General features: G+C 40.0%; 1 protein-coding gene across 2 annotated transcripts in view; it reads left to right on the top strand.

Annotated features, from left to right (window-relative positions):
- PAPLN (papilin, proteoglycan like sulfated glycoprotein) overlaps positions 1-23,804 on the top strand; it is a 92,301-nt gene extending 68,497 nt beyond the window's left edge. For both annotated transcript variants that reach the window (XM_075192202.1, XM_075192203.1), the window contains 13 exons: positions 802-882; positions 5,008-5,077; positions 5,909-5,999; positions 7,311-7,416; positions 7,963-8,437; positions 8,698-8,835; positions 9,781-9,908; positions 11,046-11,193; positions 11,342-11,473; positions 11,603-11,730; positions 13,055-13,163; positions 13,484-13,659; positions 21,249-23,804. In XM_075192202.1, the coding sequence (XP_075048303.1) occupies positions 802-882; positions 5,008-5,077; positions 5,909-5,999; positions 7,311-7,416; positions 7,963-8,437; positions 8,698-8,835; positions 9,781-9,908; positions 11,046-11,193; positions 11,342-11,473; positions 11,603-11,730; positions 13,055-13,163; positions 13,484-13,659; positions 21,249-21,424 (1,958 nt within the window). In that variant the 3' untranslated portion in view covers positions 21,425-23,804. The remainder of the gene's footprint in view (positions 1-801; positions 883-5,007; positions 5,078-5,908; positions 6,000-7,310; positions 7,417-7,962; positions 8,438-8,697; positions 8,836-9,780; positions 9,909-11,045; positions 11,194-11,341; positions 11,474-11,602; positions 11,731-13,054; positions 13,164-13,483; positions 13,660-21,248) is intronic.
- Positions 23,805-25,086: the final 1,282 nt, after the last annotated feature.

Below are 25,086 nucleotides of genomic sequence, written 5' to 3' on the forward strand. Positions count from 1 at the left end.
TCCACCATTTCAGAGGTTGTGCAAAAATCAAGTCTTTTTACTGAGTGGAGAAGGCCATGCAGCCCCCCCCTTCCTACCCAGAAGGGCAGGGGCGCTGCTAAGTAGGCACCCACGTCACCCCTTAATCTTAGTTAGTAGGCACCTCCTCCCTGGGATATTAAAGAGGCAAATTCTTTGTTTTTGGACATCTGGACGTAATGCCGACAGCATCATCAGTAACTGGCTAAGACCGTTAGCATGGAGCTGAACTCATTGTGAGTAAGGAATTATTTTATTGTGTGTTATGCTCCATTGTGGGTTTTCTCATTTTTGAGTCCCATTAACATCTAACCTCTCACTATCCAGTTTTCCTTACATATATTATCACCTAAAAAGTTACTTATAGTTGCCCTCAATTTATCTCAACTGGTTACTGAAATTTTATGACAACCCTGCTTCATATGATGTCCCCCATTTTATTCTGATCACGTTTTAGAATAATTGTACATCTGAACCTGCTCATTTTATTGCTACTTTCTATCAAATAGTAGATTTCATACTGTTTCTTTACCTGCGAATGTCTCCTCCTGATGATCTCTCCATTGATGATCACAATTTGAACCATTTCCCTGTACAACTTGCACCATATCTAAGTAATGCTATATCACCCTTCATTATATTACCTATAACATATATTTTATTTTTTGGAGAGTCTCTTTAATGTAGTGAACAGCACAGGAATTGGTTACTAAGATTTTTATTTACTATTGTTATAACTGTATCTGTTTTTTTTTTAAACTAAACTGTGTTTTGTGTTTGTAGAGGTTCCAAGTATGCAAGACACCTGGGGCTATGATAATTCTGATCAGTTCTCTCTCACTCGATATAGGCAAGAAACTCCAAGTAAGTAAACACATTTTCTATATTTTTCCTTAGTTACTCTTCTTTAGTACAAACAGTTTATTATAATATATTCCAGCAATTTATCAGTCTTTTGCATATAAAGTGATTTTAAAGATTTATTTAATAATTCTATATTTGATGTAGATATAAATTTGACTAGTAATCATATATTTAAATGTTCAAAATTCTGATTAGCGCCTCATCTCTGATAACCACCTGTCATTCCCACCTACAAAACTTCTTCTGTGCTGCTACTCACTGATGGAATTCCCTACCACACCTAGTCAGACTCTCCCACACCTTCAAATCTTTAAATATCTGAAAACCCACCTCTTAACTAGAGCTTATCCTACTCCCATCTATACTACTCATACTAGTACACACTCACTACTGTCCCAATTTCCATTTTGAGCACTACCCGTTCCTCTTGTTTCAGCTCTTGACTTTTTCCCATTAAAATGTAAGATCCCTGTTTTATGTGTGCCCTGTCCACTGACGCAGAGCACTGTGGTGCCTTACAAATCATCTACAATTATAATAATAATAAATGTTACTGTAACCTCACAGAAAATTATAGCTACAGTGCCTCTTTATTTTACAAGTCTCATTTACAATATATATATATATATATATATATATATATATATATATATATATATATATATAAAATTACTGAACTCAATGTGGCAGTGATACGAGAACAAACTGCATGAACTTTTTTTTGTTATCATTAGCCATGAACTTACTTCATAGCATTTAGTGAAAATAAATTCAGTTGAGTTGATCCCCTCATTTATACATTTTGGGTTTATTGTTTACTTGAAGGATTATTTGAGCAAAACTAAGCCTAATATGCAAGCAGGCTTTTGGAAAAAGGTGCGGGTTAGGCAGTGATTGTAGGCAAATGATAAACGATAAATAAATTTGATATAAGAGTGTGAGCATAAGGGTGGGATGTTTTATCTATGTGTATCAGACATTTAGTCTGTAAGGTAACTGAAGAATGGAGTATGGGGTTTTCAGAGATGAACTTTTACAAAAATATTGCTGAATGCTACACAGTGTCTTCTAAAATATCTTAACTCGGGATAGCGCCATTAGCCTCACCGTCAGGGAGCAAATCAGATGTGGAATCCATGACAGTAGATCCCTCTGCTCCATCAACCAAAGCAGACATCGCTACCATCATAACAAATCATCAAGTATGAGGTCACCAAGTTGCTGATACCGGAAGCCACATTGATGCGCTTGAGAGAACACAGGAGGAGGAGATGATCCAATTCCAACAATCCTCAAAACAAGAGTTTGTCCATATATGGAATAATCTCCTGGCGCTTTCCGATACATATATATATATATATATATATATATATATATATATATAAAAAGACGCAGAATTCGGGGCAGACGTGATAATCTTAGGATCCGCAATGTTGCAGAATCAATCCAAGGGCCTCAGCTAGAGGATTATCTTCTACGCCCCTCTTCCATATGTTAACTCCTTCAACTCCTGATGACATGCTCTTACTTGACAGAGCTCACTGAGCCCTCTGCCCCCATTCCCAGGATTCTGATATGCCAAGGGGCGTCATTCAATGCCTACACTACTACAGGGCAAAAGAACAAACACTCAGAGAGGCAAGCGGACGCCCAGAGATCTCGATAGATGGGGTCAAAGTGCTTATATTTCAAGATCCTGTCCCCTCAACTTTATTTAAACAGAAGGAGATGAAAGATGTAACACAGACTCTGCAAAACAACAAAATAAAATACAGGTGGGGCTCTCCTTTCTCCCCCCACGTTCCAGTGCAAGTAGAGTGTTAATGGCTGGAATCCTGAAGATACTCAACTTAGGCTTCAGAAATTTAATATCCAGACCCCTGCATCATTATCTCTTGGTGCCATCCACCAGAAGTTCGTGCCACCCCTTTTCCTCACAACAGGTCTGGCAACTCGCCTCTTCTAAGTCAAAAGCTCCTCAGAATACATGAGACATCCCTAGTTAGTTGCTTTTTGGATCACTTAGCCCTACAGGACTTTTTTGACTCAAAAGACTTTTAGTGGAGTTTCCAAACAAAAGAGTACACAAAAACATTGACAGTTAAAATGTCAGATAAGTGTGTCGTTTACAATAAATATATACACATTAAGAAGTCACGAAAAACAAAAACCCAAAGAAGACCCTACAGGACTTTTTCGGTACTGTGGCTGGATCACTTATATATAACTTATTTGTGGCTGGATCAAGTAGAAATAATTTATTGTAAAAATGTATTTCAATCAGAGGTGCAGGCACCATTGTATAATTGCAAATGCACTTATCGTGTTACATGGGGATGTGTAATGTAGGCCCCTGCTCTAAGAGTACTGTGAGGCCCCCAGTAATTTGTAAAGTCCACCCCATCGCCAATTCATCATGCCCCCAGCCCCAATGTATGACCTCCGCTCCTCCTTCCCCCATGATATATAGAAAAACACTTACCTGGCCCTCTCCACTTGGCTGCAGGCTCTGGGCTGTACCTCTTCTTTCTTCTTGCCCTGCTGTCAGTGGGGGCGCAGTGGGCATCATGCTGCTTAAAGAGGAAGTCTTATGAGACTGCATTATAGATTCACGAGTCCTCTTCAATAACAAGCGCACTGAACATCACACCCGCACTGACAGCAGGGCAGCAAACAGGCAGGCTCAGCTAACAGCAAATTTGATCCTAATAAGAATAATGGGAGCAAATGGCAGTGAAAGTCGTGGGGTGGGGTGGGGTCACCCCCGACCTGATCACTGGCATTATCAATAAAAATCTTTGTAAGGGCCCCCCAGCTGCCCAAGGCCCCTGGGCTATAGCCCAGTAAGCCCATTATGTTAATCCGGCTCTGGTATTATGTAGGGAAATGACTTGTTTGGGGGAATTCTCAATATAACAATAGAGTGGAGGAAATGTCTATTCTGCAACTGTCTGAAGAAAGGACCCATGTTAATCTCATGTTAGTTAGACTTTTTGATGTGTGAGTGTCCAACACACCTGAAGGCACAGGAAGGTTTAATTAGACTTGCTATTAGATTTCCTCTGTGTCTAAAACAGGATGCAGGAAATTACAGCAAGTTTTAGGATATCAAAGATAAGTGTAAATTTTGCTAAGTATGAATTGCATTTAAATCTATGTTTGGAGAAACATACATAGTATCCTGATACTAAAAATAACTCGTACGTTGCGGAACCATCTCGCATCAGGGGGCTGGCTTACCCTCTACCAGGAGTTATGTCAGAAATGTATTAAAAGTGAGCTGTTTGAGCATGTAATGTATCATTCTTATACCATTTATGCTTCAGGAAAGATCGCTAGTACCACAGACTGGTGTGTGAACTGTCCTTGTTAGGACTTCTTGAGCTAATAAACCATCTTTTGGTTCAAGAACCTGCTTTGACGACTACTTACCCTGCTGTAAATTCCTGTGACCTACAGATTAGACCCAAATCTAATCCGTTCTCCGGTTGATCTGAGGTGGACCCAGCATTCCATTGCCAATGTTTTGCTCGTTACCTGCAGCTCTGGCCAGGCGGGGGGGGGGGGGGGGACCATCCACAGCAACCCTGATCTGAAGGCAAGAAGTCAGGTATACCAGCCCAGGTGTACCAGCAAGGGAGTACCCTAGCAGCGAGAGTTAATCAGAAGGAAGCGGTTCTAGGTGCTGGTGTAGGAGCCTAGAGGCTCCTCCTATTGCGACGGCAGGGGCATATTTGGGATAAACAAAGGGGATGGTGGAAAGGTAAGCCCAGCCTGTCCCCAGCGACAGCAGATAATGTGGCATAGGTGGTCCATCCTGTCACAGGTACATTCTTGGACATTCACCAGTTTCAGTTGCCTTGTCTCCCTTTCACAAGGCAGGTATCTACACCAAAGTATTTATGTTCAACTTAGTTCTTTATCTAAACAGAAATCTTTTGGACTTTTATATTTCTGATTTTGTTCAGTTTCCTTAGAACACACTGAGGTTCTCACATCAAGATAGCTATGTTTATTGATGTTACATGCTACTTGTTTATATACAAAGTGTCACTGTCTACTATTTATGTTTTGTTCAGGTTTTAAATTATGCATACTGTGATTTTAATGGATTTGTTTTTACAGCCAACTCTCCGCCTAGGAGAAATGAAGATAACTTTATTCCACCAAATTCCAATGACTGCAGACAGAGCAGGTAGGCATGGCACTGTAAACTATCAATAATTGCCTATTCTACTAATTATTGATAGTTTATTATTTGTTTTAATATTAATAATAAATATTCTAAAATGTAAATCATTCCGAAAGACCATCTCCTCAGACGTGCGGTGTATAGATTATCTTTCCATCATTGTCCCTTATTCCAGTTTATTGTGTTTTGAAATAATTGTCTGATCTGTATAGAAATGTCCTCACCGTTCATACATACATGATACACTAAGGAGGCACACAGAAGCTGAATATGCTGGGACTTGTAGCTCTACAGTAGATTGAGAGCCACAGGTTTCCTAACTGTGATCTGGATAGAGACATAGATACATTCCCAGCCTCCATTTGTTGTGAAGTCGCCTTCTCAAGCTATGGACTAAGCCAGTGTTGGCTAACCTGTGACACTCCAGGTGTAGTGAAACTACAAGTCCCAGCATGCTTTGCCAATATATAACAGCTTATTGCTGGAAGGGTATCCTGGGACTTGTAGTTTCACAACACCTGGAGTGTCACAGGTTAGCCAACACTGGACTAAGCAGTCAGGGGTCGCTCTCTCAATGTATAGTAAATGTCTTTAACCTACTGTACAATGATGGAAGTGGGCTGACTATACTGCTTCTGCTAATCAGAAAATGTTAAAAATAAATCACAGTATTATTATGACTCTTTGCAGTTCCGAATCTTTTTACACAATTCTAATTGCATTTGGGAGACCAGATTTGTTTTTAAAAATTGTTTTACTCTGCTAACATTGTGTTCCTCTCTGCACATAGCTATTTATATTTATAAAACACATAAACATCTATTTTTGTTGTAGATTTGGCTGCTGCCCAGATGGTGTGACTAAGGCCAGTGGCTTCAACAATGTAGGATGTCCGAGTGACAGGAACCCAAGGGCTGATCCTTTAGTATGTTTCCTGCTGTCTAATCCATTTATCATATATCTTGATAAATCTACTTTTGAGCACCAAAATGTCGACTTTAGTGATAAAACATCTTTGATAACTCTCTACATATGATAAACACCTGAGAGTGCTGCCCTGTTGCTGTAATTATATGTAGCTTACTTTACATGTTAGCAGGCTGCTGCTGCCTGCTTTAAATGTGATTTTATATATATATATATATATATATATATATATATATATATATATATATATATATATATATATATATATATATATATATATATATATATATAAATAAAATCATATACTCAGTGGCCACTTTATTAGGTACACCTTTCTAATACTGGGTATGACCCAACCCCCCACCTCACCCCAATTTTTTCTACCCCTTCCTCTGCCCCCAAATCAGCCTTAATTTGCTTGCGTCCTGCCAAATTACAGGATAAAACTCTATATTCACCACCTCTAAGCTGGTGCAAAAGGACTTTCTATGTGAAGAAAAAGGTTGTATGCACCCTCTCCATCCCTTCAGCATATTTAAATAATCTTGTCCCAAAAATCTAAATCTACTTTTGGCATGTTGGACACAATCTGTACCTGGAGCACCCCAGGCCTTCCAACCTTTTTTTTTTTTTTTTTTTTAAGGCACAAATTTTTCTAACTTCACAGATGCCACTCTTGTGATCCGCACCCTTTTGCTTACCTGTAAAATCTGGTGCATGTTTATAAAAGTAGGCGGATGATGTCACAACAGGACCTTCGTGTTTTGGGTGGGAACTTTTCATAACTGAGCATTGTATATGTGCTCTAGCTTTTGGGAACTATTTTACTGCAGTAGTACTTTTGCAAGTTATTACGGTTGTCAGATCAAAAGAAAAAAAACTGTGTGTGTATATATATATATATATATATATATATATATATATATATATATATATATATATATACTGTATGTATTTCAAGTAGGACACATGGTTGTGAAATTGTCAGAGCAATAAAGCTCAGCCTCAATCAATTCACTACTGCAATGGTTCTCAAAGTGTGCGCCACAGTCATCTGACAGTGGGAGACTACTTGGTAATTATTTTGGCTTAAGAGTGCTTTGAAAAGATTATGGAGACCCCAAGGGTGCCTCATGCTGAGAAACTTTGGGATCCACGGCACCACTGCTTTGTGACACAGATGTTTCTAGTTCCTAGTGAACATTATCAGCATTTTCTTTGATATTATTTCAGCCTACAAGATGGCTGCATCCTCTATGTGTAGACAGCTAGTGCACGTTAATGACTATGTTACCGTGTGTGCATTTAGATGCCCTCAGATGCATGCAGAACCACACAATATGGATGTTGCTTTGACAATATGAATAGAGCCTCCGGTCCTGTTGGCGAAGGATGTCCTACTCAACCGAGTTACGGTATGTCATTCATGTTTATTTTCCTCTAAAATGTTAACTTGTTGGGAACATTTAATTCCAAATCAGTATTGAAGGAATGAACAAATATAGAAAGGTGCATTAGAAGAAAAGGAATAGTACAGGTGTCCCAGCATCCTTAGCAAGATGTTTACAGGAGTTTCAGGATGTTGGCGCTGCAATTGCACCATAGGAGATCCCTGGCGTATATGGTAGACATGCTCGAAGCTCTGACCATTTTGGAGAGAGTTGATAAAAATTACCAAAGAGATTTTGAGAGAGGGGGTAGCAGCAGGGCCAGACTTCTGGATTCTCAATATGATTAAGGCTCCAATTTCTTCTTAGAAGAAATCCCTCCTAAAAAATTTAAATAATGCAGCAAAAGCAGTAATTCCGGTTATATGGAAATCCACCACCCCCACCCATCGGTTAAGGACTGGCTTAATAGATAAATAAAAAAAATTGTACTGTGTTTCTAAAGTTAACCAGCTGTTGAAAGTGATTTTTATTATATTTTATTAAACATATTACTGTTTTTATTTTTACCAGGGTATCCAGCAATGTGTAGCCTTCCAAGTGCGCTGGGACCCTGCACTGATTGGATAACTCGCTGGTACTTTGTGTCAGATGTTGGAAAATGCAATCGCTTTTGGTACGGAGGCTGCCATGGTAACAAGAATAACTTTGAAACTGAAGAGGAATGCACGAGTTCCTGCAAGAAAACCCCGGGGAGGACCACAGGTACTATAGAGTATAGGTACCGCAAGAGGGGAATGAAATGGGATCGTTTGTCACATGAACGCCCAGGGGTTGATGATGGAACAGCTTTTGGAAACGAGCAAGGGGAACGCCCTCAAGCGATTGTCAGAATCCTTGACCAAGACCCCGAAGGACGTGTCCTCGCTGGACATGAATGGGATGAGAGCAACAGGAGTCATGGACCATCTCGACCATCCATAGAACAGAACAGATATGAACCATCTACTGAAGATGGGTCTCCGTCCCGTCACTCCTCCATTTACAGGTAGGGCTTCCTACAATATATAAAACAAACAAAAAAAAACAATATGTACTAGTGACATTAATAAACTACAGATTGGGTAGTGCATGCCTGTATTACATACATGTAACTGTGCTGGCAAATTCACACTCATTAAATTATAACTTTTTGGCTATTTTAATTTGGCTAGTTAGACTCAAACTAGTAGCGACTTTATTTATTGTGAGAAGATGGCATATCTCTGAATTTACCATACTTCTATTTACTTTTCTTTTACATCTTAGAATTATTTTGGACAAGGCAGAGTCCTCGGCCATGGAGGCATCACTTGGGCAGACAGTCCGTTTGCTCTGCAGAGTTAGTGATTACCCTTTTCCTAGAGTGGAGTGGCAGAAAGATGGGCGCTCTGTGTCCTCTACAAGGTCAGATATTTACAATTATTCAGTGTAACTTAATATTATCTTGGAGGGGAGGAGTTGGGTGAAAAGCTGCACTAGGTAATCATATGAAGTATATGGCTTTTTATTTATTTCTTACAGGTAAGGAACATCTACATTTGGAAAGGTGTACCATCCAAGACCTTACTTGCCTTCAGGGCCGCCATCAGGAGGGTACGGGGGGGAACTGTTGTACTGGGCCCGGGCTCACCAGGGGCCCGGAACAACAGCGCAACATATACTTACTTAGGGGCCCGCCACTGGTCTCCGCTACTGTGTCTTCAGCCTGGCTGTCACCGTGACAGCCAGGCACCAGGATGCGATCGCAGGGGTGTAGGAATCATCCCCCCTGCGATCATGTGATCTGTCACGGTGACAGCCAGGCTGAAGACACAGTAGCGGAGACCAGCGGCGGGCCCCCAGGTAAGTATATGTTGCTGTTGCTCATGGGGGGGAGCTCATCGGGGGGTCGGGACACGGGGGGCCCGTACTGGGCATGATTTTTCTAAAGGCGGCCCTGTTTGCCTTACACACTTCTAGGGAAGTACATACTATTACTTTGGTTCACCTATCATGAGCTCATGTTACCCTCTAAATAGCCCCAAAGGGGGATTTATTTTTTTTCAAAGTTCCTTCTTGCCTATCATCTGCAATTCTTTAAGGTGATTTCAATCTAAATCGAAAAACAAAAAGTGCCCCTCATCCGCAAGAGCATTGTTTTTGTAATTTTCTGATAATGCTAACATTTTGTCCCAATGCATTGCCTAATGTATACATATGATGTTTGGGGTGTATTTAAAAAAAAAAAAATATGTACAGAGTGCATTTTCATATTGGATGAAATTAAATTTGATTCTATAGGCTATATCATGACTAGTATTGTAGAAACCAATTAAAACCTCCCACTGACTTTTGTTTGCGCTTGAACAGGCACACGTACCAATCGGACAACTCTTTAGTCATCAATCACGTTCGAGCCGAAGATTCCGGTGTTTACACGTGTATGGTTTCAAACGGCAACCGCAGAGAGACGCACAGAGTGCAGCTTGAAGTGAATGGTGTGTTTATAGCACTTAACCTACAATATAGAGTACACTTTTTACTACACACAAAATTTACTAATATTACTTTTTATTGTAATATATTTCTATATACTGTTGTTTGACATTTCCATAATGCTATTTAAAGCAATGGAGGGCATCAGGAGGCCCAGTGACCAAATCTGGTCCTCAGGGGGTTTCCACTCTGACCAGGGGGTATATTTACTAAACTACGGGTTCGAAAAAGTAGAGATGTTGCCTATAGCAACCAATCAGATTCTAGTCATTTTGTAAAATGTACTAAATAAATAATTGGAATCTGATTGGTTGCTATAGGCAACATCACCACTTTTTCAAACCTGCAGTTTAGTAAATATGCCCCCTGGAATCAGTCGCTCCATGTTCCATGATTGGATGGTGCATTCTTCACACAGGCATGTGATGATAAAGCTGCTGCACAATAACAGCACTGCATAGGAATACATTTAGTAGTAGGAAGGCTCTACTTTCATGCAGATGTAAAGCTTTCTAGAAGGGCTAAAGGTCATATCTGAAAATATATTGTTACCCACCAGTATTTTAGATGCTGTAAAGAGGCCTGAGAAGTATATGGCAGCTCATAGCTGTCTTGTTGCTATCGTAGTTTATCTCGTGGTCACTAGTATGAATGTTGTGTATATAGAACTTTCCCATATGGATCCACAATTCCTATTCACAATAACATTCACTGTGTTTTCACCATGCGGTTTTAGATATACAGTAATATAGGTGCCTTGTGTACAAAGCCTTGCTGTGGCTATTGGCAGGCCCTTATTTATGGAAGACCTCGTTAGACTGGCTTGTAGGGTATGCATTGTGAGACATGACATCTTTTAATTTTATTTATTAATAATTAATTTGGTGCCATACTTAAACATGGCTTAAAATAGGTTAAAATAAGTTAGCTTTATTTATTCTATGTAGATAGTTTGTAGTGGCCATTTCAACTATGGAGGGCTACTACCTTAAGGAGATGTGGTTATGGGGTGACACTAAAAAACTGGACTGGGGGATGGGTAGGGGCCAAAGTAACGTATATCTGAGTTTGACTATTGGTAAATGCAAACCTGTTTACTGGTTGTGAAATGTTTCTTTGCCTTGTGACTGCATTGTTAGGAAGGGAGTCAAACGGAGGGCAAAGAACACACGAGGTTGGTCACACGGGCAGAGGGTTTAATGAAAATGTGAGGAGAACAGACCCTTCTGCTGCCCAGGCATCAAGAGACTACTCACCCAGCAGCCGTACTGTGCACTCAGGAAGGAGGTAATCTGTTCAATTAAATAATCGGTAAACTACTGCTACAACAATACCTTTCCCTTAGAGATTATGTTATTTGATGAAAACAAACCCTATTTCTACTTTAAGTGTAAAAAATACAAATAATGTAATAATTGCATTATTCTTTCTTTAGGACCTCTTTGACAGATCCCATGGTATTGGAAGCAAATCTTGGTCATCGAACAAGACTTTCTTGCCATTTGGAAATATCTCCCAGCACCATTGTGGAATGGCAGAAAGATGGGAAGCAATTGCCTTCAGCTAGGTATGGTCACTCAACAAAGGAGGGTTGGTAACGTTTTGTGTGTAACATTAACAGTACCAGCCTATAATGGGAAAGAATCACTTGTTGCATATCATGACCACTAGCATGGGCCTACCATATTTTTTCCAGGTATAGGCAACAAGCAGATGGTTCTCTTGTCATAAGTCGGGTGAGCTCAGAAGATGCCGGAGTCTACACATGCGCCACAACAATTGAAACCAGACGTGAATTCAAACAAATCCAACTGATTATCAAAGGTTGGTCAATACTTCCAGTGACCCAGAGAAAGTATAACGGAGAAAGTAATCTTTGTAACAGCATATAATTATGAAATGTCAAGACTAACTGGCTCCTACTACCTACCAATGCACAGTTTGATTTTATTTAATGTGTAAAGGCATAGACCCAACGTACTGAACTTGGAAAGAAACACATGTACGTCTGAGATAAGTCAGCTGATTGGGACAGTTTTGAAATTCTTATGAACTTAGTTGATCAGAGGCTCTAACACAAATTTCTGGATGTTTCGGGGTTGAGGCAAAGTTTATGTTTACAAACCCAACAAATACGCAGGAAAAAGTTACAAGTTCAGCAGATCAAACATAAAAGCAGGATTGTTGTGGGGAATTCAAGTCTCATACTGATCCTAATTTAAAAATAAATAAATACAAATCAAAATCTCCCTCTATTATTAGACATGTTAGAGTGCAAATCAGGAGAGCAGGATTGGTGGTTAGATGCAACGGTGAGTAGCAGGTCATTGAGGAAGCCAGGACTGTGTCAAGCTGGAACCTTTGTTAGTTGTTGGTATTGTTTCTGCTTTTCTTTTTTTTTTATTAGGTCTTTTTGCATCGAACATATTTAGTTCAAACAGCAGTATCTAAGTTGTCCTTTTTTTTTTATAACAGTAAATTACTAAAAAAAACAGAGATTGTGTACATACTGTATAAGGCTCTGTGTGGTGTCTTTCATAGGCTTACTGAAATGGTAAGACTAAATGCTTTCAACTCTCCGCAACCCGGCCCCCACGATCAAATATTTACTTAAAGCATCTCCAATGAAAACTTAGGGGACTTTGGGGTCTATTTCTCAAATATATTTTTCACTAGATTTAGGGATTCTCCTTATTTAAGAAGTGATAGATTTTGCCTGCTATCACCATGTTTGTTCAGTAAAGCTTCCCACTGCAAAATCATGGTGAAGCCTGTTTAACACATGGACAGTGTTGGTAATGGTAACGCCGCTGTCTTCAGATCGCTATCGGCATCTCAGGATGACCGTAGCCTGTGGCTTCCGAATGTGGGCTTCCAGTTCCAGAGTTGGTACTCTTGCCGATAGTCAGCCTTATGCATGTGCAGAGGCTTCTTGCACTGGCCTGGTAAGCAGTAAGAGTATCGGTATCACCAAGGATCACCGCTCAGCCTCCCCGGTGGCATTTTATTGCTAAACCGGGGAGACACCAGATTTTTCTATCACTGTGCTAGAAAATCTATTACCCCAGCTTAATAAATAGGCCCCTTAGTATACAACAAGCTCTTGGTAAACCACAACATTTGAAGTTGTCACTCTCTGTGTGTGTAGGGGAGCTGAAAATCACTGAAGCGCCCAGCGGTGTTGAGGTGTTCGAGGGTGAAGATGCTTCTCTGCGATGTGTGGTGAGAGGTGACAATGTCAACGTTCAGTGGTCAAGGTAACCACTTTCTATTTTTATGGAAATATATATTTTATTGTATGGTAAAATCTTGTATGTAAGAACAATGTTTTCCAATGGTTGTCTGGAGAATAATATGTGCATATAGTCTGTGTCTTAATAAGCTTCTCCACTACTGGTACAACCAGTTGGATATCTGAGCAGGACACAGGTAAGTTCAGAGACAGAACATATTACATGTATCACTTGTTTTGGGGCTCATCAATATAGGATTTTTTCTGTTCAGCTTGTGGGGTGCGATAGATCATATTTCTGAAAACATGAAAAATGATGCAGGATTGATATATTTATCCCTAAAGGAACGGTGTCCCCGTGCAGCCAGATGGACGTCACACCTATATGTCTCATGACGGCAGCCTGATCATAAGGAACACCAAGGCGGCAGATGAGGGATCCTATACGTGTAATGCATATAGTGGCACCCACTCAGTCAGTGCCAGTGCAGAAGTCAGAGTGAACAAGCATAGGCTAGCGGGTAAGTGAAATGTAATGTCCTTTTTCTGACCCAATACATTGTGAGTATTTTAGATCAAGTACAGCCTTAGAGGGAGGGGGTGAATTATCCTTTTTCAGCCTGTTACCCAGAACACCACAGTTCAGTTATGAATTAGTGTCTTTTAAGTACTACTTATTGGCTACATGGTTAGAACATTATTCACATGTAAATGCAACATACAGAAATTTTGGTTACAATTATCACCGCCACAGGAATCAACACATTAATGGTTTCACTGGCAAGTAGTGGTGCAAATTGTGTACTTCAGGTGACCTAGGGATTTGGATTTACATTGGTATATGCCTCCCTGTGAACAATATTATTTTTACACACTTAGTAAATCTAGCCCTAAACAGGTTTGAAAAAGTGGAGATGTTGCCTATAGCAACCGATCAGATTCTAACTATCATTTTGTAGAATGTACTAAATAAATGACATGAGAGAATCTGATTGGTTGCTATAGGCAACATCTCCACTTTTTCAAACCCGCCGGTTAGTAAATCTAGCCCTTAGAGTTGAACATAAAAGTTGCCCATAGGTGCAAATATCCATCTGCACATATGTTTTCACATTGTTATTGTGAGAGACACGCATCTTAAGAAACATCCATCATTAAATATAGCGTACAAATGTGTCTCCATCCAATATAACGCAGCCATTAGCTTTCCAAGCAGTGCATCGTACAGCATGGACGGCTAAGCGGTGCTGGAGTGGAGAGCGGAGGTCCTATGCCCCCGCTCCAAGTTGGATTACTCAGGGGAAACTGGTCACTGCCTTCGCAGATAGTGACTAGGGGTACAGTGCCGTGACTGCAAGAAGCAGTCGCTGCACCACCAAATGACGCACGCCAGAAGCAGTAGACATTTTCAAGACCTGCTCTTCCTTTCTATACCACTGGTGTCATAAGTAATACTTAGAGGTGGTTTACAAGATAAATTTAACGGAAGTTCACCAGGCTTGGGTCTGTTAACTGATTCACTTTCTTTTATTTGATTGTGTTCTTTATTGTATTCTATATTCCTTGTGTTTTTACTCTTGTTCTCCCAATGAACTACTTAGTCATATAATTTGTTCCATACCATTTATGCCACCAAGCACTTTTACATCAATCTATTAGCATTATAAGATATCTATCTAATCACTTAGTGGATATCTAGGTAATTGAGCGCAGTACATTGGTTGAATTATTCTATATTACCTGCCTTTCTACCATGTCTGACAAGGAGAGTTCTTCCAGAGAAAATTCTGTGAAAATGACTTCTGTAAAGACCTTTACATGTTGTAAAAGCCATGTTGGGACAGTCAGCTGCGTCTTATGCGCAGCCTGCCAGCGTGAGCATCATGTGTTGTGTATGCAGGGAAGACTCTGGTACCGATGTGGTGGAGCCAGCCTGGGCTAAGTCCTGAGCTAGTGTGATTGCAGAGATCACTCAGCTGACCCTCTCTTGTGAGAGGAGTCCTTCCCAGATTCCCTCTGGTTCAATGGGGAGATTCTTGTGGACAAGTGTCCCTTTTGATCATGACTAGCCAGGGGCCAGCGTGTCTAATACAGGCATCCTGGAAGGAGCCGTTATGGGCAAGAAGGTTCACAACTACCGTGCAAGGTTTATTCAAAGTTTCCTCCTATTTAGAAAAAGATGTTTGATTGTGCAACTTCTCACAAACATAGTGGTATGGTTCTCCATCATGAAATTGTATCAAACGTTTTCACTGTAGACAAAGACAAAGTAGTCTGTGATTCAGATCTAGAGGATACTTCATACATTGAAGAAGATCCTTATAGACAACAAGGGGTGAATGATCAGGCTGTGAGTCCAGTATTCGACTTTCAAGACACAGAGGTTACAGATATTGCAGAAAGTTCCCTATTTTAAAGGAATGCAAAGAAGAATTTTTTCCCTTCCTCTCCCCAGGTAGATGAATTACTGTTTGAGGCATGCACCACACCAGACCATAAGGTCCAGGTGTTCATAAGCTGCAAAATTGTTATCTTCTTCTTGTGGAAGATACATTTAAGTGGGAAGTACCTACTAAGGAGAATGCCTCTGAGGTGAGGGTTGTCCAACACAAACACAATTCCCATTCCCAATGTGGTGAACATTAAGAATGGCACTGAACGTAAGCTTGAGAGCCTTCTTTCATCCATTTATGTGGCAGCAGGGGCCTCTTCACTACGGGACTTCCCGCAAACAAGACGAAACTTCTTGCTATGCAAGAGGTCATTCAGGTTCTGATTTCTTCCAGAGTGCTTGTACTGGTATACTAAATGGGTTTAAGATTTTATTTAAACTTATTTTTGGTTCAAAAGCCTGATGGTTCATCTGGCCCATCTTGAATATGAAAACCCTAAACACCCAGGTACGAATGGACAGATTCAAGATGAATTCCTGAAATCGGTAGTGAACGGTTTGAAAAAAAGATGAGAATATGGTGTGCTTGGATATCAAGGACATTTATCGACACATTCTTATCTGTGTAGACATCATTGTATTCTCAGGTGTGCTGTTCAGTCCCACCACTACCAATTTCAGGCGCTTCCCTTTGATCTGGCCACGGTCTCTAGAGTTTTCACCAACATCATGGCGGTCATGGCGTCTCTGCTGTGCTCCTGTGGAATAAAAATGATTCTCTATTTGGAAGATCTGTTGATAAAAGCAGAATGGCCAGCTACTTCAGGTCATGCCACCATCAGATTGAATGATCTTTTAGGGCTTTGTTTGGACAACCAGAAAGAGAGGGTGGTTTTACCAACAGATAAGATTCTATTTTTACAGAGTATAGTAAAGTCTCTGTTGACTCACAGACATCTGTTTCAGCATGAGAGTACTGGACAAAAAGGTTTCATATTTGAGGGTGGTTCCATTTGCCCAATTTCATGCGTGAGAGGTAGAACTCCTCTTCAAGTGGAACAAATCCCACCTCTGTCTATCCAGGCAGGTGATTTGCATTTCCCAGAGGGTGTGCACTCGTGCCTTTGCTGAGTGAGGAGAACCTCAGCAAAGGTCACATGTTCTCCTCTATTTGGGAGTGGACTCTCTTCACTGCAGACTCCAGCCTTCAGGGTTTGGAGGCTGTCATTCTTCTGGCCCGGTTTCAGGGGCTCTAGAGTCAAAAGTCCCAATAAATGTTTTGGAATTGTGAGCAGTGTTTTGTGCTTAACTCAGCACAGAACATTTGCTCTGGGGAGCATCGGTAAATATATACAAGGCCACGGCAATGGTATATATTAACCACCAAGGAGGGACAAATTGTCATCCCACCAGCAAAATTTTGCATTGGGTGGACCTGAGTGTTCAGGCCATCATGGCAGTCTTCATCCCAGGAGTCTGGGAAGCAGACTTTCTGAGCAGGCAGACCGTTCACCCATGGGAATGGTCTCTTCACCCAGAGGTCTTTCACCAGATTGTGAACAAATAGGGTCAGCTGGGCATTGATATGATGGCGTCCCAGTTCAACGACAAAGTGGGCCTGTTTTGTTCAAGGACAGTCTTAGGTTGCACTGTCATGACATTCACTAACTTGCCTATTTCCCCGGTGACAACGCTTCTGAGGCTTTTTAAGAAGGGAAAGGGTTAGATCAGGGGTAGGCAACCTGCGGCTCTCCAGGTGTTGTGAAACTACAAGTCCCAGCATGCTTTGCCAGTAGATAACCAGCAGATAGGTGGCAAAGCATGCTGGGATTTGTAGTTTCACAACACCTGGAGAGCCACAGGTTCCCTACCCCTGGGTTAGATCCTGATACACATACATCCTCACCATATCAGCAGGTTAGTCATTGTGACTACCTCTCAAACTATGCTTGTTAAGTCAAGGGCCATTTCTGTACCATGGCTTACAGTGTTTAGCTTTAACGGTATGGTAGCTGAAGCCTTGATTCAGAGAGAAAATGGTTTGTCCGAAAGTGTGATCCAAACCTTGCTCAAGGCAAGGAAGCCGGTTTTGGCCAAAAAAGAACCAGTGTGTGGAGACTTTATATGGCCTGGTGAGAAATGAAGGAGGGTCTCACCTTTACTTCAAGTGCCCAAGCTGCTTATGTTCTTACATGATGGGGTGGATGCTGGATTATGCCTTAGCTCTCTGAAAGTTCAGGTGTATGCTCTGCCTTGTTTCAAAGAAGATTGGCTTTATTGCAGATGTTAAGACATTTTTAAAGGGTGTACTGCATTTACATCTCCTTTACATTTTTACTGTGGCACCATGGGATCTAAATTTGGGGTTAGATGCTTTGCAGCATTCACCATTTGAACCATTGGATGAAATAGATTTAAAGTTTATGATCTGGAAGACTGTTTTCCTTTTAGATATTTCAACTGTGAGAAGAGTTTCAGAGCTGGCAGCTTTGTACTGCAAGTATACTCTTGCAATTTTGCATGAGGATAGGGTAGTCCTTTGCACCAGGCCTTCCTTTCATCCTAAAGTGGTTTCCAGATTTCATCTGAAGATAGCCTTGGTCCACATCAGGTTTCCAGAGGAAGAGGGCTCTCTTCAATTTCTGGATGTGGTCAGGGTTTTGAGACCCCATGTTCAAAGAACTCACGATATTTGAAAGACAGATTATCTTTTGATCTTGTACGAAGTTCATCAGAAAGGGTGGCCAGCATCAAAGATATGTTTTTTTAAGGTGACCTTATCCTCGATAACACTATTCACACTAATGCACCCTCACAACTGTCCCAATCTCCACTCTGAGCAACATTTACTCCACTTGTTTCAGCTGTGCCCTCTTCCACTTAGAATGTAAACTCTCTAATTAGCTGGGTCCTCTATACCCTTTGTTTTCATGTCTGTATTTATTTTGTCTACTTTGTATGTCCCTGTTTTATGAATGTACTGTTTTCCCTACTGTACGGCGCTGCGGAGCACTGTGACGCCTCACAAATCTACGATAACAATAATAATTGTGAGCTAGATTATATCCATAATACATCAGGATTACAAGGAACAAGGGCATCCTGCTCCAGAAATTATCAGGGCTCACTCCACCGGTTTGGTGGGGATCTCTAGGGCGGCACGGTACTGCCACCTGCTCTTCAGTCCACACATTTAACAAATTCTACAGGTTTATTGTGTTTCATCTAAGGATTCCAGTTTTGGGAGTAAGGTACTTTGCACCGCCTCTACTGAGCTTAAAACCCACCTATAAGAGTAGCTTAGGGATCACCCCAATGTCCGGGTCACCCAATTGGATGCCAGAGAAAATAAGATAATATACTTAGATTAAATTGTTTTCTCTTAGCCCATTGGTGGACACGGGACGCCAAACCCTTTACGCTTTTGTTCTCCTCTTCTTGTTTTCATGTGTTCTCCTACTCTGTTCTGCGGGGTTTATTTAAAGTAAATGAACTGTGCTCGGGCAGGCGCAAGGCATGGAGAAGGAAGGGAAGAAGAGAGGGTTAAATGCTGAAATTTTAAAGTACCCTCGCTCCTGGCTGCTCTCAATACCACAGTATCTGGTGTCTCACAATGGACTAAGAGAAAAAGACTTAGTGTAAATATAAAATATTATTTTTGGTTTGAAATCTGGATTTTAAGCAAAGATTTACTCCAAATATCTTAGGATAAAATCACTCAGAAACCCCCCACAAAAATCTATAGATTGTGTGTTATCAATAGTCTCTTGTATCCCTTACTGTACAGTGATAGAGAATATGCTCTTTATAAATAATCAGCCTGCATTATCATGCAGATGACATAAAAAATTTCTTCTTTACGACAAAAAAAAATGTTTTACCTTTTTCAAAAGTACTTTCATTTTGGTTCCAGCTATAGCTACAGTATGATACATTGGCAAGTGATACCAATATTTTAGTTACTTAAATATGATATTCATTAAGTATGAAGTCCACTCTGACCTTTAACAAACAGTTCATGACTTATAAGAGACATTTGGGAAAAGTCCAATTGAATCACTAACAGACACATATTCAGCGACTGAAGAGAGCATGTACATTTCAGGTTTGTTGACACATTATGATTTAATCACTCAGAGTGGAAGATCTAATCTGATGATCCAAAATATACTTTGATGTGGGATCATAGGCTGGCCAGGATAGTACCGTCTTACTTTAATATCAAGTCATTCAGTGTAAGCATTGAATTTTTACACATTGTTCAAATTGTTCATATTGTTCATGTCACATCAGGGTCTTAGCCCCACTTACCTGGTCCGAGGTTGTCACCTCATGGCCATCCATGCCCCTCCTGGCCACCTATGGCACTCCTGAGTCCTGTGTTGCTATCTGTAAACAAACACTCCCTGCTGTTCTACTTCATGGGAGTGGCCATCTTGTATTACATCACATGATCCATTCTGATAAATCGTTTCCAGCAACTCCGGTCACATGATTCAGCCAGCCTATCTGTGCACAGGGAGTTCTACTTAAACCAGGAACTGCTGGTTGCACATTGCTAGAACACCACTCATCCCTTAAGTCAGTGTTTCTGAACTCCTCAGGACCCACTAACAGTGCAGGATTGCCAGGTGACCAGTGAAATAATTAGGACCACCTGTGGATCTTTCAAAATGTGTCAGTTAGTAAGGAATACACCTGTGCTCCAGCAAGGAGATATGGAAAACATGTACTGCTAGGGGGTCCTGAGGACTGGAGTTGAGAAACACTGCCTTAAGTGAATGTATTCTGGCTCTGAGCTGGTTACTGTCTACAGTGTCTCCTACAAGCATTACCAAGTGATCTGTTCCTGACTGCTGTATCTCCTGTCAGCAGTGATAAGTGTCTATGGTTTTGTTCACGGCATCCTCCTCACTGTAGGTTCAGTCTCCTGTTGGTCGCTCCACCGGGTGCCAGTTCCGAGTATTCTGTGGTTTATTCCAGCTCTGAGTTCCCTGTAGTGGGTTCCAGGTCAGTGCACCTGTGTTCAGGTCTCAGTCCTGAATTCTCTGGCTCAGACTCCAGTTCTGAGTTGTGTGTATTAGATCACCAGTACCCACAGAAGCTGTGCTACGCTTCTGGGTAAGGCCCAGATGAGCAGGAGCTTCCTCAAGGCTCCCAAATTCAACTTGTACTAAGCCAGCTAAGCCCAAGGGTCCTGATCCAGATCTCCAAAACCCTGTATTTGTGACAGTCCATAGTCCAGGTGAAAGGAACAGCTGTGCATGTGTGGGAGTAGGTTTAGAGAACACCTATTCCGTAATCAGAGGAAGATATATTACCATCAAGTTTTTTCTTTGATCAGTTCTTTAGGGGTTGTTAAAAATGGTGTTTTGAGAGGAAAAAAGAGGACCAGTTTCTCATAGGTGTTAAGATTGCAGTCAGTAACTTTAAACAAACTTTTGAGATAAATGCATCCTTTAGTTTTTCTTAACAAGCTTTTGATTCAATTAAACAAATGGGGTTTGCTTTGTAATGCCTTTGAATAACCTCTTCCATCTTTCCCAAGAGCGCCCCAATATTTACAAGGTGCAATGACACAATTTATGACAAAACATTTACAATGAACAAGGAGTTTGTTTTATTTTTATATGTCCACATTAAGTGTGATGTAGCATTTTGGCAGTTACTAGCTATAGAAGAGTACTAAAAGATGACTGTTTTGTGTTTTCCATTTAGCATCTGCAGATAAAGCCGTGGATCCCAATAGTGAATGCATTGACCGGCCGGAACTGGCTAACTGCGACCTTATTGTTTATGCCCAGCTTTGTGCCAACGAGTACTACAGCAGTTTCTGTTGTGCCAGTTGCTCTCAGCACCACCCAGAACACAGTCGGAGAAGACACCACGGCTGAAAGACTTATGAAAGATGTTTGTGCTTAAATGATGACGACCAAGCTGGAGCGCCTGAGGGCCTTTTCCTCTTTGACATATCAAGGACAAAACAAAGTTGGTTTGGATGGTTGTTTTGGTGACTGAAATAAGCATCACTTAAAATGTAAAGGGCATATGTACCAAGCATCCAAAATCAGCATTCCACCATCTTGCCCTCGATCCCCCTCCCCCCTCCCCCCTCCCCTTTCCCCCAAAAAATAAATAAAAAAATTGCAATGTTACTGGTCAGTATAATGCTACCCAATTGTCACAGAATAGAAACACTTGGATACAGAACTCATAAAAGTATACACCAACTTTTGTTGCAAAATATATATATATTTAGGTTTTAATGTAGTATAATGGTACAGTCTATAGTGCAGATTTACACCCAAAATAACAGTAGGTATTACAGTAAGGTCATGGTTAGATCTTTCCTTGGCCTCTGGACAACTGAATATAAAAATTAAAAGTTTGCTACAGTTTAGTATGTGAAACATTGGGTGGGTATTGGGTTATTAACAAACCTGCAGTATAAAGTCATGGTATGAGTGATAGATAAATGAACATTCCAATCCTGCACCACCGAGAATACTAGAAAATAAAAACCAAGCCAAAAAACAAAACAAAAAAACCCTTATAACACAGCTGGCATCCAAATAGTAGATGGGTTTGAAAGCTCCAACAGCAAAGCCTATTGATCGATCATGTCCATGTTTAAATAAAGTAACCAGTTCAGTATAAGCCTTAATACAATTATTGATCTTAATACATGCTCTAAATGTGTATATAGAATGATGGATTAATAGCAGAACAGGGATGAGCAGTCAATCAATGAAGTCCTGTAATGAGCAGCTTGTCGCCTTACATAATGTATAGATTAATGGCTAATTGCTATTCTAAGGGGTCAAGAGCTTTGCTGGAAATATTTTTTTATCTTTCTAAGATTGTAATAAGCTAAAACAGTATAAGTATTTAAATAAATATGTACTCTTCCTTTCACCTAGGTACCTTGACTATTTGTATATTCTGTAATCAAAAGCAAGAAAAAAAAGTAAAGGAAAAAATTTAATTTAGAAAATAAAAAGACTGTAGTGTGTGTATAAATGAAATAATGATTAAGGAAAAAAAGCTGCCTCTTAGAATGTGTGCATAAGGAATAATAATAATTCAGTGTAAATCTTATGCTAAAATAAGTTGAAGTCTTCTTGCTTGTTTTAGTTTTTGTTTTCCAATTGACAATATGGTTTTCAAAATATTTTCCTGACTTCTGGCAGATATGTAGCAGGTATTAAAGCTGTTTTAACATCATCTGCAGGAAAGTATGGGCAACTTGTTACAAAATTAATTACAATAGAGATTGGGAGCGAGACAACCATTGTACATGTACTGTACTACAAGATAGAGGTGCCCAGTAAATGTAAGTCTACTTCTAGAGAAGCTATTAAACTTAAACATAATAGTAATTGGGATGAGATAGGAAAATGAGTAGAGATCCATTTCAGTGCTGTTTTTATAATTAAGACCAACAGTTTTTACAGTGCCACTAAAGCAATTATAGGTGTACAGTGGCTCAGGGACCTGCCTAACAGGTCATATTTGATTTGAGTCACTCTAGTTAGTACAAATAACCTTTAGCACTAAGGAGATGGCTTGACAGAACAAAACATCCCAGTCCTGACTGGTCATCTGCAATGACCACTCATATCTGTATGGGCATCCTCGCCTATGTTGTTAATATAATCACTAGAAGCATGTTTTTCATGTTGAAGAGTACCAGCTGTTTGCCAAACTCTTTATGTATTAGAAGTATAAAAATTTAAATTTGGGGGGCGGGGGGATTCAATTCTCTACTATGTGCCACAAGACATCATGGCGATCTATGGGTCCGAGTAATATAGTACCTGTACATCGCTGATTTTCTGGTGTACCTCTATGGGGAAGAATACCTTCACGGCTGTTCCGAAGGCACATAGTGGGGAATTGAATTCACCCCAGAGAGTGATGTACTGAGAATGATAAATCACCATAGAATTTGACGAAATTCCAAAATAGGTGAATGGTTAAAAATGAACCCATCAAACAAAAACTTAAAATTTAAAATAATAGTAATAAACCCAGAAATGTAAATAATGATAATGAGAATAGCACAACTCAGAACAGTAAATCCTTTACACATAAACAAGACATTTATTTCAAAAGACTGGAACGATCCACCCTAAACAGACTGTGTTTCAATTCTCTAGTTTCCCTTAAATGACATATTACCTTTGCTTATTATTTGTGCGTTGCATAGGGAAAAGGAGACTTGTGAAAAAAATGTTCTAGTTATACGTATTAAAGTAACTAAAAAAAAAAAAAGAGGCAAAAATTTTTTTAAGGACTAAAAAGATGGTTGTGGAATATATTGTTTCACTGTGTGTTAATGTTTTAAAGAGAAAAAAAATGCTCAATTAGTATTTTGTAATATTCATACTGTGTGTAAAACTTTGCACAACTTGATAAAAAACTTAATATATCCTGTTTTTAGGGTTTCCATATTTTTGACGAAACAACCTGGTACACCACAATATATATTTTTTTTTTTCAGTCCATAAAATATCAAATACAGTAAAACGGTTTTAGGAACGGTTGAAGATGATAAACTGTACACCTATACATTGTACATCATACAGAGACTATTCACTAGCTTGATTCCCTACTAATGGCTCAAATATTACTTGGCTGTGATAAAACAGACTACATTTTCTTTTAATCTGTTACCTGCCATTCTATTTCAATAGGCAGACGGTTTACCTTGAGCTCACGAAGATGAAGAATTCACTGCAATAAACGATAGCTCTAATATTTTTTACCCACAACTGTTATGTAAAATATCTACTCTACACCTTTGACATCTAAATATTTTGTTAGGTGGAAAGTAAAATACACATAAACTGTTCTTATTCTACTTGTTGGGAAATGATTTGTTTCAAATGGAAGCATGAAATTAATCTCTGTTTGCACTTGGCTGCTTTGCCTTGTACAATGTATATAAAGTATTAAATCTCCCCTGGCCAAGTCCGGTCATCAATACCATGTAACCATGGCAGGTGTTAGGTCACACAAACTGGTGTGGTGGAGTCAATTAAAAGGGAACTAAATATTTTATTTAGATATTTTTTTTAAAAACAAATACTATATTTGAAGTTCATTAAATTGGGACAAGTAGAAAATGTATGCTTCTAATTAATGCTGGTCACACACTTGGCAGTAGCTGATTTGGTACTCCTATTGCTGTGAGTAGATAGTAAATTAACCAATAATCATTGGTAACCAAATGATTGGACACCTATGATGGAGTATTTTATCCTAAAAGACTGGATCTCTGCAATCCCAATATTCCTGTCTGTGCCCAAATTGTCCACAGATCTGGCTATTCTGTTGTTGTGCCAAACAATTGCCTCTATTCATATCTGGCTTTCAAAAGATTGGTTGTTCCTTCTTTTGGAATGCAGGATCATGACTGCTTACAGCCTCCACTTGTTACAGCTATTGTCTACAGTTAGGGGTCAGATCTGAAAGTTTCAGTTACTCTACGCTCAGGCTGCACAGATCCTATGGACCACAGTTACTGTGTTTGAAGAATGAGCACATGGTGACT

The sequence above is a fragment of the Mixophyes fleayi genome, chromosome 12 (assembly GCF_038048845.1).
Source record: "Mixophyes fleayi isolate aMixFle1 chromosome 12, aMixFle1.hap1, whole genome shotgun sequence".
Taxonomy (NCBI): domain Eukaryota; kingdom Metazoa; phylum Chordata; class Amphibia; order Anura; family Limnodynastidae; genus Mixophyes; species Mixophyes fleayi.